General features: G+C 35.6%; 1 protein-coding gene and 1 long non-coding RNA gene across 3 annotated transcripts in view; one reads left to right on the forward strand and one right to left on the reverse strand.

Annotated features, from left to right (window-relative positions):
* IGF1 (insulin like growth factor 1) overlaps positions 1-9335 on the forward strand; it is a 55096-nt gene extending 45761 nt beyond the window's left edge. For both annotated transcript variants that reach the window (XM_074539020.1, XM_005482721.4), the window contains one exon: positions 1081-9335. In XM_074539020.1, the coding sequence (XP_074395121.1) occupies positions 1081-1140 (60 nt within the window). In that variant the 3' untranslated portion in view covers positions 1141-9335. The remainder of the gene's footprint in view (positions 1-1080) is intronic.
* On the reverse strand, positions 8896-14202 carry LOC141728763 (uncharacterized). Its single transcript, XR_012579926.1, has 2 exons — positions 11746-14202; positions 8896-9523 (listed from the first exon to the last, which is right to left on the reverse strand). It is a non-coding gene; the product is annotated as an uncharacterized LOC141728763 (long non-coding RNA).
* Positions 14203-16070: the final 1868 nt, after the last annotated feature.

Genomic DNA, 16070 nt, shown 5'->3' on the forward strand with positions numbered 1-16070 from the left:
CTGATTTTATTTTTGATAGATACTGAAGGGAAAGGGAAAGGTTATAAGTAGAATCGTGTTTTTAAGGGAAATTACTAAAAACCCCCACAAAAACAATGCACCAAATTAGCTTCCATTTTCTTTCTGTCCATTAGAAAAGCAAGAAAATGTTATTACTTTAAATTTTAGAGGCTCATTATTTTTAGGGCTTAAATAACAGCTAATGCAGCGGTAGAGCTGCATACACATGGCTTCACCTTTTACAGAGATTTTGGTTTTTTGCTTTTCTTAGGAAAAAAACCCCATAACTGCACTGAACTAAGGATTTGACTTGTGATGAGTATTATAATTATGGAGAGTAACTTAAAAATTCCAGCCTTGGTCTGATACAGAATATGCAGTCTTGGGCCTGGTTAATATTTACTAGAGTGGCAAACAAGGAAATCAAATTGAAATGTATGTACCACCCCCACTGCTGCTGCTGCTGGCCTGTGTGTGGAATGACAGAGAACTGAGGACATTATTCACTCCAAAGCTCTCTTGATTTGCCTGGCACATCACCCTTGTCTGTTTAGAAAATACAAATAATATGGCTGAAGCTTCTGCAGCAAACCCACCATTTTCTTTCCTCCTCAAGGTCTTATCCAACAAATCTATTATGCCATCTGTGCAATATGCAGTTAGCAGAGCAATTTTGAAAATACCTGGCACCAAAGCCCAAGAGATTCCATAAATTCTGCAAGTTACAACTCAAAAATTCCCTGACCTACATCCCTCCTTTTGCAATTATCTTTGGGAAAGAAAGGAAATCTTTGGTACCTGCTGTACCCCTAAAGCCTATACAGGTTTCAGCAGCAGATGTCTCCTCTGCCAAGATCAAGAATGACAACAGTGAAAGTGTTTATATCTAGGAGAACAGGGGAATTCATGTACAGAAGTTTTGCATAGTTAAGTTCTCTGTAGATAACTGAATTATTGATTAAAACACAATTACCTAGCAGTTCCAGCCCTCTGGACAACTGTTTTCTTACTGTTATAATTTTGTGATCATACAATGTATTTAAACCTACCTGTAATAAATTTTTCTTTCTAAACTTTCAGGAAGTGCATTTGAAGAACACAAGTAGAGGGAACACAGGAAACAGAAACTACAGAATGTAAGAACATGCCATCCACAAGAATGAAGAATGAATGTGCCATCTGCAGGATACTTTGCTGTAAATAAATTATTCGTTAAACATTGGAAGACTTAAAAAAACCTTTGTTTTAAAAAGCTTGATGCAATTTCAACCAATGGGCATTCTCCCAGTGAACAATGCAACTAAACATTCCAATATTAAGTCTTTAGAGAACAGAACATTTTAACCAGACCAGAGCTAAAAAAAATTCTGTGGTTGATATATTGCTGTTTGTTAACCTGTTTTAAATGTCCTGCACGAAAACTCAAAGTCCTGTGCCCCTCAAAAGCCTACAAATTTTTGGGCTTTTGATGGATCCAATTGCACTAAATTAACCTATGAACACTGGCTGCTGGAGTCATTCATCAGCCTTGTCTAAGTGGTGGTTTTTTTATTTGCACTTCTTAACAAGCAACAGGCTGTTTGTTTTACAGTGTCTGAAAACATTGTTTGTCTACCCCTTCATATTTGCACAGTTTTACATTCCCAGTAACAGCAGCAGTAAGGTAACATATACAGTTTTAAACATCCATTAATTCCATCTCTGGCATTTCGACAAGATATGGGTTATAGATGCACTTGTTTTAAGACAGTTTTATTCTTCCTTCTCTTGCAAACATGCAAATTTTTTTTGCAATTTGTGAGACAAAAGATTTTTAAAAGCAGTTCAAGCATACATAGGCTCTCGAACCAGTAATGATTCTTCCAGGTAATTATTTTGTAACAGTATAGGTAACTTCTTTCTTCCTCCATATAATGCAGTATGTAAAATTTAGCATATCAACAATACACATATATCAAACAGTATGTAAAAAATCTCTGTTTTATAGTACAACGGTGCTATTTTATAGTTTGTTACATGAAAGGGTCTGGCCAAAACAGTAATAGGTAAAAGCAAATATGGAAACACCAAGCCAAAGATTAAATAACAAATTACTTGCAAAAATATTCAGCTTAAATCAACTAAAATGGCTTCAGATTTCAACATGAAAATAACTTTACCATCTTCAAAAGAAAATGCTTGTTTCCTCTTAGATACATGAAGGGTGGTATTTTGACATCTGATTATGTGGAACACAAACTCGTGTGTAGGCACAAAGAAGAAAATTTGAAAAACAATTTGAAAAACAAGTGACTTCAAAGAGTAGTCCACCAGGGCCTAAATGTTTCTGAAATATCAGCATTCTGTTCAATCATAAAGGGGTACTCAAGCCCCCCTCCATTTGAATTCTTCCCACAACCAGATGTGGCTTACCTGACTGTGAGTTGGGCTGCATCTCTCTGTAAATCAGAAAAGCTAATGTAATCACCAGATTACTAATGTAGAATGAGTCCTTGAGGACAGATTACCCATAGCATCCTTACACCCTCACGAGTGCCATTCATGTGCTCTTGTGGGAGTCAGAGATGCCCAGAAAATCCCTGCCATGTAACTCTGACAGGCCTTGCAGAGGTTCTTCCTTGAATAACACCTCTGCTGCTTTTCTGTAAATCAGCCCAGTGTAAATTTGGGATAAGCAGCCAACAGTGTCCCAAGGTGAGCATCAAACCTGTCTGTGAGAGAAGGGAAGGCAGACGAAGAGGGAGGGAGGAGGAAGGCACTTTTCCACCCTGTCCAAGAACTCCAATGCAGTCCCATTCAACTTTTTCCCCTCACCGTGCTGCATGTGGTAGGCTCAGGCAAGGGATGAAGCGTTTCTTGGTCAGCTCCAAAAACAGCATAGGAAGGGAGCAGTTAGGGAGGTGGCAGATTAGATCTATAAAGGAAGTATCTCCTTTTGAAATCTGCTCAAATCTGCCCTACTTTCTACTGCAGTATCCCTTCTGGAGAAGGAAGGGTTCTAAAAGCAAAAGAGGCAGTGTATAACTATTGACTTAAACCCAAGAGAAAGTTCTCTCCAGACTGCATATGTACAGCTCCTCAATAGTCCCTTGTGAAAGAAGCAGGAAAGGTCATAAAAGTCTAACAAATTATTGTAGTTCCTTTTCTATTCCCATAAAAAATTTGTGGTTTGTATTTTTAACAAGTGCAATGTATTCCTATACAACTCTTTAAACCCTCTGCTTTCTGTGAGATGGATGTCTATATGCACAATAAGCTGCCATAGCAATGTAAAAGTAGAACAGCAAATGAATAAAAAGAATATGTCACAGCTCTCACTGACTGAGATAGTTATGTTGAAAAAGGAAGAAAGTAAAGAGAAACAGATGGGAAAACTAACCTAAATTATTTACCACCAATTCAATAAACAGAGTTAGCAATTCTGATACCTGTCACAGTTTCTACAGGCCTTTTTTTGGCAGGGGGGATGGAGAGGGAAGGACTTTCTTTAGTGGCTATAGGAATTCTGCAATGCAATCTAAGAACAAGCCATTATTTTACAGAATACATTTACAGAATACATATTTCCATTTCAAGCCCCATGACCCTTTCTGTCCCCTGTCTCTTCTGAAGTTCTAAGGGGAAGAAGGAAGAAAGGTGTGAAGGCAAAAAGCAATTTGAGATCTGTGGCAGCAATTTTCTTTGTAGATAACTTTTTTACTGATGTGCTTTTAACTGAATAACTATACATCATTTTGCATTAATTCCTGCAAATTAATTCAAATTTTTGGTCTTATCTTGGGATTCACACATTCACATTCGTGCCACCATATTTCTCCTGTTGAAAAACCATAATTAGAAAATGTCACTAGGAGACAGCAATATTTATCACAATTTGACAACTGTCTAAAGAAACTGGAGTAATTCTTGAAAGCAGCTAAAATAAATACTGAATAGCTGCAAACTTCAAAGGCAACACTTTGCTTTACTAGAAAGTAAATGAGATCACAAAATGGGAAGTAGCTCCAGCCCCACAGAGGTGAGAAATGCATGGGTGGGGAATGCACTTTGTATAAGAAATCTCCAGTCATAAGGCAGGGAGCACATGGTAAATCAGTTAGTTTGAAAGATAAAGCATTAGCTTAATAATCACAATAAACCCACTACTTAAAGAAGTTGAACCATGAACTAAAGCATCTCTCTCCCAAATGTACAAAGCAGTGTGCCTTGAAAAACTTCTAATTAGAGAAATTGAAAGGTTCAGCTGGATTTTTAAAAGCACTCCAGATATTTAGGAACAGGGCTCCCACCAGATGCTACTGATTCTCATAAATCACCAAAAATGGTAAACAAAAGCCCATTTCTCATCCTTCCCTATTGTATAAGCCACATGACAAAGATCACAGATCTCTGCTTTCCAGAATAGACCTAAAATTCCAACTATTACACAGAATATCATTGAAATGCATAATTTAAAAAGCAAATTAAGCCTCATTCTTTTCAGTCAGTCGAAAAAGATATAAATCCACTTCAGTTAGTATCTCTCTTTCATCAAGGTAGTAAAATTAAGTCTCATCTCCATAGTAAACATAATTATTAATTTAAATGGAAAATCAATAAATTCTTTATTCTGCTCAAAATGTAGTTATAAACCCACACTTCCACAAAGGACTTGTATGAGCTTATTTCCACCATTCAGCCAAGAGAGACAAGAAAATCAAAGCCTGGGATATTGCATCCAGTCCTGGTAGACACATGAAAATAACCCCCTTTATTCCCAAGGCAGCTTACTCTGCTGATCTCTTTGCTAAGACTGAAGGGTGAATTAGTGGTGAGCTTTCTTTACAGAAGTGAATTCCACACACAACTAGGAGCCATGGTCAGCTGCCCCTGAGCTCCTTGTTCTCTCAGTACCAATGGTCAAAGTTGATTAATGAAGATTTCAGGACAAGCCCTGTGTCTTCTTGGCTCTCCATTCAACAAGCAAGAGTATGATATGACAAGATCAGAAAAGTGTATTTGCATATTTGCTTTACCTGTTACTGATTTGGCCAACAATGCCAAAGTGGTGCTATTGTTTTGTTTAAGAAAGTACTTGACTAAAATATAAAAGAAAGCATAAATATTTTTTTAATGTATGAAAATTACATAGGTATGGTTATTAAAATAGAAATAAAACTAGCCATAACTTTTCAACTTTTTGTCACTCAAAAAAAAGCAAAGTAATCTTATATCGATGCAGCTGGATCAGGAATAAGAGTCAAAATGCCACAAAAATTCATAGACTTCAAATGAAATTCTGAATCCTTATTCCAAGTGAGAAATTCAGATGAAAAGAGTTAGAAGTCAGGGAACTGAAAGCCTTGATGCGACTGAAAGCTTTTCAGATTGTGCAAGTCCTATATCACACCAGAGATTTTTAAGCCACACTCTAGTCTGAAATCAGTGTAGAGTTTGGCTTGGTCAGTGGCATGATATCATTGAGATTTTCTCTGTGCACACATTTTCAGTTTTACCTGATTACTTTCTTACTCATGGCACATAATCAAAAACTTAATGTTCTTAAAACCCACAAAAGATGCAAGCATGTCTGAAGTTAACAAGGAATGAAAAAAATTATTCTTAACAGGAAATTGTTGGTTTTTTTAATTCTCATCAGTTCCAAATTGTGAGAAAAAGTTGAAATATATGGCTAACAGTCTGTGAATTATTTTTCTTATATTACTTTATGTGGTCACTATGAACAACCTTACGTGCAAAATTTCACATTTCATTTTTCTGTTTTGAAATTATCCTAAGTTAAGCCCAAAAAGAGATTCTTGGAACCTATAGGCCAAATAGAATACTTATGTTGTTCTGATGAAGGTATAATCAATATATTTAAAATGTTTTATTTTTAGTCTGAAAAGGAATAGTAATAATTTATTTGGGAGGGTCTGCTTATACTGGTCCCTCTTTTTAGGTTACTGGTCAGTGGAAATTAGTCTTCCAAACACCCAGCTTCTAATCAAAACCAATGTTTTTCCTTCCTCCTGCTCCACCCAGCAAACTTAGTTAAAAGACTATTGCAACATAATTTTATTGTTTGTCTGTTTGTTTGGGAGGGTTGTTTTGCTTTGATTCACTTTGTTTTGATTCTGGGGGCAAGGGATAAGGAGGAGGAGATGAGTGATATTTTTTTCTCTTGGGTACAATCCGCATAAAATAAAGAATTTTTCTTAATGAGATTACTAATTATCCAATTCATGTGTGGAAGTGGCATTCAGTAAAGCAACCAGATTAAATTTGTCTTGAAACAAGGAAAGAAAGATTTCAACACAAAGTTGTTACCCATTCTGCTCCCACACTAAACATGTTGCTTGTGACAGCATTGGAATATTTTACTGGACTATAAATGCCCAAACACACAGTGTCTGATATATATGATATATAGAAATCTTCTTTGACTTTTTTTTTTTTTTTACATAAAGGGTGTTATAGGAATGCCAGAAATTTGATTACAAGTCATGCAGTAATGAGATTCCATTCTGGCAGAGGCCAAAATAGGAAGGACCTCCCTAATGGTTACATTAAAATCTTACAGTAGCTGCATAAAAGGTGTTGTTGTGTATATATACACATATACAGACACATGTGCATATATATGGGTATATATAGACAATGCTACAGCGTGTGCATGTCTATGTGCATGTGTGTGTGCACGTGCTTATTATGATTTTCTTTTTCCTGTCAAGTAAAATTTGAAATGCTTGCTTTTTTCTCTTCAGATCTTATGGATTATATTCAGTAATCCAACTGGAATCTAATTTTAGAAGAGCATTGTGTAATATGGATGTCACAATTTAGGTCCTGTCTTTGTTTTTCATACCTAAAGAAATGACCAGATATTTAAACCCTAAGACACCTCTTCATTGTCATCAGGCAAATAAATTTATCTGTTTAGATATGGATACAAAATACTAATTCTAAGGGCCATATTATAAAAACCTGTATTAAAATTTTATCTTCTATTTAATTTTTATCCATAAAACTTCTATTAAGTGTGTTTTTTTAAGTGTAAGCAGCTCTTCGAAGTAAGAATACTAGGTAATATAAACAGAGCAGAATGATGATTTCTGTCATCACCTCAACTATTATTTTTGCCATTTATATGGTTTTTGTAAGAATAATTCATCCCTCTCTACAGCACTCTTAACTATATCAGAAATGGAAAAAGCTTAGCAAATTCCTTATGCCCCAAATTATTTATAATAATTCTTGATTTCTCTGTGTTCTTCAGTAGCTTTTTATTTTGCCAGCTTAGCTCACAAAAGTCATAAAAAGCACCAATGTGATACTTCTGCTGCTAAACATTCTTTCCTACAAATATTAAACATGCACTCACCTAAAATATCTATATATTCACACTTCATTAAGAAACAAAACAAGTACAGTTGAGAGATATTTTTTGCACCATTTTTTAACTAAATCAAAGGCATTTCATTTTATTGTATTTTCCATTCATTAGTATAATTTCTATCCTCTAATGCAGCAACAAAATACCTGCAGAACAAAAAGGACTCTATGCTGACAAATTGGATCATGCTTCATGTACTCATGTTAAAGAAAAAGGTTTATTCAGATAACTAGACAAACAACTGATTAAATGAACCCCCTATTTGTAGTGAAATATTTAACCTCGTAAATTCAAAAATCAAATGAATGTTCCACTCTTCCTGGTTGACTGGCATTAACCTGATTTATGGTGTGAAAAAATCCTCACTTCAACAATGATCAAAGAATCCAAAACAAACAGACTAAAGTTTTATCAATTAAGAGGTAAAATGTCCTTATTTTGTGCACAGCAATGAATTATATCCTTTTTTTTTACACTAGAATTTCAAATGCAATTGATATAAATGCTGCATAAGAATTATGGTTCTCTCCATTATCTCCACTTAGAGACAAGTTTGAATATAATACAGCACATACAAGTGACAGCATATGATGTACTGTGTGATACAGTCATATCTTTTCATTTATTACCATTTCTAAGGAATTAGTCCAACAGAATTCTATAGAAATCCTGTGCAAGTTGAAAAAATTAATTCTCACAAGTGTAAAAAGATAATAGTTGCCTGATTAAACTAAGTCTCATCAGACATGAGTCATAAAAGGCTCCACTGAAAGCAGATTGGTACTTCATTATATTCTGAACAGCTTCACCTGTAGTCTGACACCTCTCATTGCTTTTGTCAGAATGTGATGGTTCTGTTTCACAGTTTCTTAATCCTTGGAGTCTTAAGGTTGAATATTAAACATGTTTATCAAGACCAAGGATATCAGGAAACAAAATGAAAGTAGAAGAAGCAGCACCACCTGCTGCTGATAATCAAATCCTGTATAAGTTTTCTCCCAAATTACTGCAAAGCCACCCAGAATGCTAAACAAAGAGATTAGTAGCACTTGCTTTTCAGAATAGTCTTTCCATAAGGAGTAACTGTCCTCTCTTTCTTCAGTGTTGGACCTCAGTTGGTATCCTGACTAAAACTGGGGTTTCCATGATGCAAAGCATGAATGTGGATACATGAGTTTCTGATTTCACTACTGAATAATCCTACTATTAACATTTCAAGTCATTATAACCAAACAGTGACAAGTGTTAAGTGTTCATTTACTAGAAACCATTTAAATATCTATTAAAGTTCTAACTGGATTTATTCTTTCTTTTTTATTTTCTCGTGCTTACTCATAATACAATGTCACTACTTGATGACAAATAATATTTCATACTGTGTATGTAACATCATTGTGTTGCAGAATCCCCCAAATACCTCAACAATGTCTTTGTTGCGCTATTCTCCCCATCTAGCACTTATAAGCTTTTTTAGTAACAACCAATAAATCAAAAAAAAATGGAGCTCTTAATATGTACAAATATAAAAATTCAAGAAGTTTTGCTAGTTTGCAGTTCATGTAATGCCATCTTGACCATTCTCTTCCCCTCTCTCTATGAGCTGTCTAGAACAGTAAACTTTGCTCCATAAATAATAGTGTATTCATGCTTTTAAAGGCTTTTATATGCATTTATGGTAGGTAAAGGTTGGAAGAGGTAGTTGACTGATTTTCACTTTTATCTACTTTAATTTCAGTAAAGGGCTTTGTCACTCTGTATACATAAAGGCTAATGCACCCTTTGGTTTGTAGAATGTACTGAAATGTTTGCAACCCTCTTGGTATCAGGTCCAAAATGTGAAACATTACTGTTGAGAGGGTATCTTTCTAATGTATTTGTATGTATAGTTTACACCTCTGTGAGGTCTAATAAAGGATTATGGTTAATAAAAAATGTGTTGAAAATTCATCATCCATGCAGATTTTGCAGCAATTTGCATTCTTCTTTCCTCTTCCCTGGTATATACATTTCAATTTTCTCAGAATACACTAAAATCAGGACATACCTTAGCAGGATGATCAGGCTGCATTCATCCTAAAATAGAGCTGGCATGGAAAGTGGCTCAAGAGCCTCGATGAAAGGAAGTGTCAGCAGATGAAATTACGGAATCTATAGATAAAATTGATAGAAGTGAATGACCAGGAGCTGACTGTGTTCATGCACAGAGGAACATGATTGAACTCTGCTTTACAGAGGTCTCTCAAAAGCTCCTCACTACAACAGAACTGAGTGGTAGCCAGTATCTGGCTTGTCTATCACTTCTGTTCTCAAGAACAGAATCTGTGGGTAGGTGAATAAATACTATATGAAAAATATGCTATCTTGTAGGAAAAAGAAGATTGTTGTGGGGTAAGCTTCAGAAATCCATTGGGAGTTCTTTTTTAAAAAAAGAACCTAGTCAAGGAAAAACAGAGTGATCTGGTATTTCCTAAATGTTTGTAAATTAGGTCCCTCCAAAGTTATTTAAAACCTAATCCATATTATCCAAAGTTATTTAAAACCTAAATTGCCATGCAAAGAGAGGCAAGTTCTTCATACCTGCACAGTGCTGATTAAAAAGCAGAGGAGGGACAACAGTAGGAATGCCCAGTTGATAGTGGAGTGGCACTGTATGTGAAACCTTGATGCAATCTGTTACAGCACCCTCAGTGTTCAACCTTTCCCGAAAGGAGCAGGAGAAGGGGTGGACAGTAAGAACTCAGTTTGTTGGTGATATTAAGGCAATCAGACTGATCAGGCACGATGGTGGTAAATCTAATGCAGACCATTCCCAGTTGTCAACTTGTCCTTCAATGTGCACGCCCACAGCTCATGGCCCTCTCAGATGGGTGCACTATTGGCCTTTTTCAGCCACTAAACTCACACACTTTCCTTAATCTTTCCAATATGATTGAGAACTGCCTCACAACACCACAGTGCAACTCCCTTTGCACCCTCCTACGTATCCCCTGTGTTCCCAAACACTTGTGTATCTCCATTTGGCTGAAGTGCTTCATAATTCCATCTACTTTACTTCTGGGAAATGCTCCTCTCTGCCAGTGAGGTCTGGTGCTGCAAGGCTTGAGGACAGCCTCACCACGGCAAAAACTGAGAAAAATATGCCTCTGGTCTGGGAAGTCCCAAAATTGTCAATCAGTGGAGAGTAGGAGTTTCACTGCCTGTTGCATTGTTCTGGTATTTTTCCTTAGATATTGATTTAGGCTAAAGAGCAAAACAATTTACTGGATTTACCCCGTTTTATCTTTCCTCTGACTCCTTGTGTTTTAATCTTGCTGTCATAGTAGACATTCCAGATTCCAAATGCTCAATCTCTAAGGGCACAATCCCTGAAGTGATACCCTTCATACAAAATTCTCTCTATTTAAACATTTACAGGCAATAATGCTTAAACTCATACTTTTATCCTTATTGTTAATTGAGCAATTTAGGGAGATTTTGGGTTAAAAATAATTATTCAGCAATATTCAACACATTTTCATTTTTACATTCTCATTACAAGATTCAATCAACAGAGATCCAATGGAGAGTCTGGCAGTACAGTCAAGGGAAAAGTGTAAAAATCCATTCTTTCTAATCTTTATCACAGTTTTTTAAAGCTGTTAATCATATTTCTTCCATTGTACTACAGGTTTTTAATCTTACATGAATTGTAAGATTACAATTGTTGATATCTACAACTGGATGGTAGGCTATGCTAACACAAGCAAAATAAGAACACAGAATGAAGAAATGTACAACAAATTACTAACAGTTCAGAAAAAATAAAAACTTCTATGTTCAGCCTCTTTCTTCAGTTGTGTGCTTCCTCAGACACAGAGAAATAAATTTATAGGTATTTTGATCTAAGAATTGTTGCATATTAACCAAACCTGGAAATTGACTTGGAAATCATCTTATTTATTGCCCTAACTTGAAACAGGTTTTGGATCACAACTAAAGAAAAAGAATCAGTCTAGAAAACCATTGCTACATGAAGAACAGCAGGACTTGTGGAACCTTAGTGAAAATTAGGACTATCAACAACAGCAATTAATAATGTCATGGAAGACAGTCTTATTTTATTAGTGCAAGTTTATACTGAATACTAGAGAGAACTAGATTGATTTTTTTTTTATATACATGGACAACTTCATTAAGCTAGATGTACCTTTACCTATATTTTCATACAGCTTTACTTGGTTTAAAATACCCTTTATTCTTACATTATTACCTAAATTTTGGCTCTTACAACTTCTATCTAAAAAGTGTATACAAGAGATATAACAAGTAAAAATATGAAGTGGATTAGTGGTGGTTTAAGCCAATGTCTCATCTCTGTGAAAAGGAGTTACCTCTGAGCAGTGTTTTCCCAACTGAGAGGGTGACAGAGCTATTAACATTCCCCACATGTTGCTCGATGCATCAGACGTACACAGATTTTCTGCCGGCATTCTGCAAAGAAGTCATTTGTCATCTCTGTATTTTGACAACCAAAACACTGAGAAGAAATTGAACAGATCAGGAAGAGAAGTGTTAGTCAAACTGAGATAAAACAAAGATTAAAGCTGGATTTTCAGATTACCACTGGGCTGATTTTGTTTGTTTGGGGAGTTCTTTGACTTAATCTTTAATAAAACAACCATTTCAATTAAAATGCACTTTGTATCAGACTCCAAGCTCTCCAGGACTTGCTTCTCAGCATGTGTGCTCTCCACTAAGTAATGTTTTCACTCTTTTTGTTTTCTTTTTCCTTCTGTTCCATATGCCACCTATTCTTGCTAGATGGTGACCTGATGTAATAGGAAAAGGGGCAGATGTCTTCCCAGCCCTTGCAACAAAAAAAGCTGGTAAAGTCTACTGATTTGGGCATGCTGAGAGATAAAGGTTTGAATGCCATCAGGCTAAACATGGAATGAAATCAGATCTCCCATTGATTCTGCACATACCTCAATTAGTTTAAAATTTGCAGGGGGAGGAGGCAAAGCCACAATACCAGAATTTTTGGGGTGCCCAGTGCTACACCTTTAAGCATGCCTTCAGCCTCTCATGGCACGCAGCAAAACTGCAATCACTTGAAGATATTTTGGGTTCAAAATAAAGCAGGGAAAACCAGTTATTTCCACCATTAACAGAGCACAGAGAAGCTGCTGATTTTTTTTCAGTTTTTGTCTAGGCTTTAGTATTTCAGATACATTTTTCTTTAATTATTTAACTTTCTGTCACATCTATAATTTTTATTCTAAATCAGTTTACAGAGAATCAGTCTCTTACTTGTGTTCAAATTCATATGGTTTTTATTAAAACTACCTGCCTGCAGAATCCCCACCAGAATTGGTATTCATATTGTGCAAGGGGGAGAGTTTTCTTCATTTCACATTCTTCAAACCCTTACTTTCCAAATAATGCTTTATATCATTGCCTCTCCTGCAGATCTTCATCTGGATATTGTTATCATTGTTGGTATTTCCCAGCTTCAAATATTTTTTTGTACACATAACTTCTAGAGCCAAATCAGTCAGTAAATTTCTTGGTAATTTAACATGCTGAAAACAAGCCTGTACTGCGTTAAGCACATTCTATTGTTGTTTAGTAATCAATAAATAAGCAATTGACTTCAGACAAAACACTTCAAGTAGCCTTTTATGCAAATAAATCTTACTATGAAACGTATTTCCTGCTGCTTGTGTTTTGTTTAAACAACATTTCTCTTATTGATCCATCTTTTAAACTTCATTCAAATATTACATATTCTCTGCCATGCCAGCCAGAACCACTGCACCAGTAAATATTAAAACATGCCTTCCTATACTTAATCTCATTTTTTGCCCTACTATCTCAGCATCCATACTGTTTTGAATCCCAAAACCAAGATAATTTAAGGCTGAACTTGCAGCATGCTAACTGCATCCATGGCCTCCAGCGAGTCAAGGAATTTCACGAGCACCTTACAAACTTAGATCTCACATTCAAGTATGGACACTTCTACTGCCCTCAGAGGTAACCACTGACATCCAGGTTCTCCTTTTTAAACTTTCCAAGTTTACAGCTTGTGTTTTTATACCCTGTAGAATGCCAGAGCCCAGCAAGTCCGGCTCTGAATATTTCTGTAATTTTGAAGATGAAGTCAATCTTCTTTCTAACCATTCTATTCTGAGACAGACTGGAACTTTCCTGGGCACTAAATAAAGAAATTCTCTGGTTTGAATTATTTCTCTTTTAGTCTTTCTACATTTCTGTTTCCTTTCTAAAAGGAAGCAGACTGGTTCTTTAAACTTACTTATTCTAAGCTCCAGTGCAGCAACAGAATTACCAGGATGAAATGCCATCCAAGACTTGGGCCAAGACTCAGTAAGTTATTTTAATCAGTACATAAATATATACCATAAAGAGGACCATTTAAAAAAAAACCCTTCTCAAAAATGAAAGTGATATTGACACAATTATTAAAATTCTTACTCCAGAAATATTTTCCCCTGTAAGTTAATATAGATATATTTTTCCTTTATGAACTCATGATATGCCTCTTGCTACTTAGCAGAAGGCTTTGCAATGAGTTTTATTCTTTTTCAATTTCTCTCCTTTTTTCTTCCCTCACTGACATTCTTCAACAATATTTAATATGTAGTACATTTAAACTGTATTTCATGTAAGGATTTTCAATTACTATATGTCTTTCAGATAAATTAAAAATTATAAACTTGAGGCTTCTTATATTTCATATAGCTCAAAATTGTCCCCTGGCCAGATTAAAGCTCCCTTGACTAGATTTTGTTTGGCTTGTTTCCATTTACGCTGTCTTACTTTTCTCCTTTCCTTTACCTTCTTCTATTCCTTTGTCTGATTAAAAACAAAACAAACAAACAAACAAAAAAAAAAAAAAAAAACAAAAAAAACCCCCAAAACCAAAACAAAAAAAAAAAAAGAAACAAAAAAACCCCAAAAAAATAACCAACCCTAATCAACATATTTTTTTCTTTGATCTTTGAAGGAGCATTCTCAAAGAGTAAGGTTATTCAGTGGCTCCTAGCACCATGAAGATTTTTAATTTCCTTACACCATCTGTTTTCTTTATGCAAGTAGATCTTTTCAGGTAACATCGTTGACTGAGGAGCTGCCACCTCCACCATTTGTTGGAGTCAGCTTCCCAGAAAGTGTACATACAATCACATTAAGCTAATAAATATAGAATCACACAACATTCTGAATTGGAAGGTTCACTGAAGTCCAGCTCCTGGCCCTGCACAGGACAGCACCAAGAATCACATCATGTGCTTGACAGCACTGTCCAAAACCTTTTTGAACTCCAATGACCTCCCTGGGGAGCCTGTACCAGTGCCCAGCCACCCTCTGGGTGATAAACTTTTCCTGATATCCATGCCAAACCTCCCCTGGCACAAGTTCATGGAGGTCCCTCAGGCCCAGAGAGAGGAGATCAGTGTCTGCCCCTCCTCTTCCCCTCCTGAGGAAGCTGTAATCTGTAAGAAAAGAACATTCTGTAAATGTGTGATTGAATTTTCATCTGAAACTAACTTTCCAGTATCTGATAAACTATTGCTTCAGAAAATGGCAATTAATATATATCCTGTCCTAAAACTATCCTTGCTGTCATTATCTTTAGCATTCATCAGTACTGCAAGGACTTTCCTCTTTACTCTCTGCTCCTTTTTCAACGGTTGTGTTCTGTGCAAACAAGTTTCTTGGTACAAAATGTATCAATGTACAAAATGAAGTGCTAAACATTCTTCCCCATCCCTCACATTCGAATAATTATCCATCCCTCCTCACATTCTAATAATTATCTATCCAGAGAATCTCTCAGAAAATACTTTTCACACTACATGCCTTCTTGTGTGAGAGTAAACCTAGGCCATGAGCAAGAAACTTTGTCTCATCCTTGCAGTGCTTTCTATTTCTTCAAGCTTCCCAGCAGCAAATAAACACAGTAACTTATTTACTTAAAGCTGAAAATTTCCAAAGAATATTTTGCAAACCTCCTTCATTATACCTCTTACATTCCCAAATGTGATAAATGAATCACACTGGTTTTATTTTATTATGGATTGGACGGAATAACTTCCCAATATACATCAGCACAATAGTGTCAGATACAGGTAAATTGTCTATGGGACCTTGATTAAAAAAATCAGAATTAATCCATGACAACACAGTGCTTTTCTAGTATCTTGTGATTTCTTCCTGACTTGTAATATCAGTTTCTTAAACTCTCTCAACCTTTAGAGAAAGCAAGAATCATTAGATGTATGCAGCAATGCTTGTGCAGATGAGAGATTCTCCAGCTGCACAAAAAGATGACTTAATGTGCGATATACTATTTGAAAAGGTTATCAAACCTATCAGCGCAAAAGTGGAACAAACAAATGCAATTTTTATTTGGAATGTCTCTTCTATTCTAAAAATTTTTTTCAATATTTTGCTAAAAGAATCCATGATAATTTATAATACAGTGGATTCTTTCCTATGCAGCTTTCCCCCTTATCCAAAAATGTCTGTTATTGCGAAATTTTAGAATGATCATACAACTACACATATTGCTCAGGAAGAGAATAAATCTGTGAAATTTTAACCTAAAAAGTTTCAGGGAACTGAAAGGACAAATGCAAAAATATAAAAGCTAATACATAATAGTAAATATATAATAATCTATGACAAAAGCCCC

This window comes from Zonotrichia albicollis, chromosome 4 (genome assembly GCF_047830755.1).
Source record: "Zonotrichia albicollis isolate bZonAlb1 chromosome 4, bZonAlb1.hap1, whole genome shotgun sequence".
In the NCBI taxonomy this organism is placed as follows: Eukaryota; Metazoa; Chordata; class Aves; order Passeriformes; family Passerellidae; genus Zonotrichia; species Zonotrichia albicollis.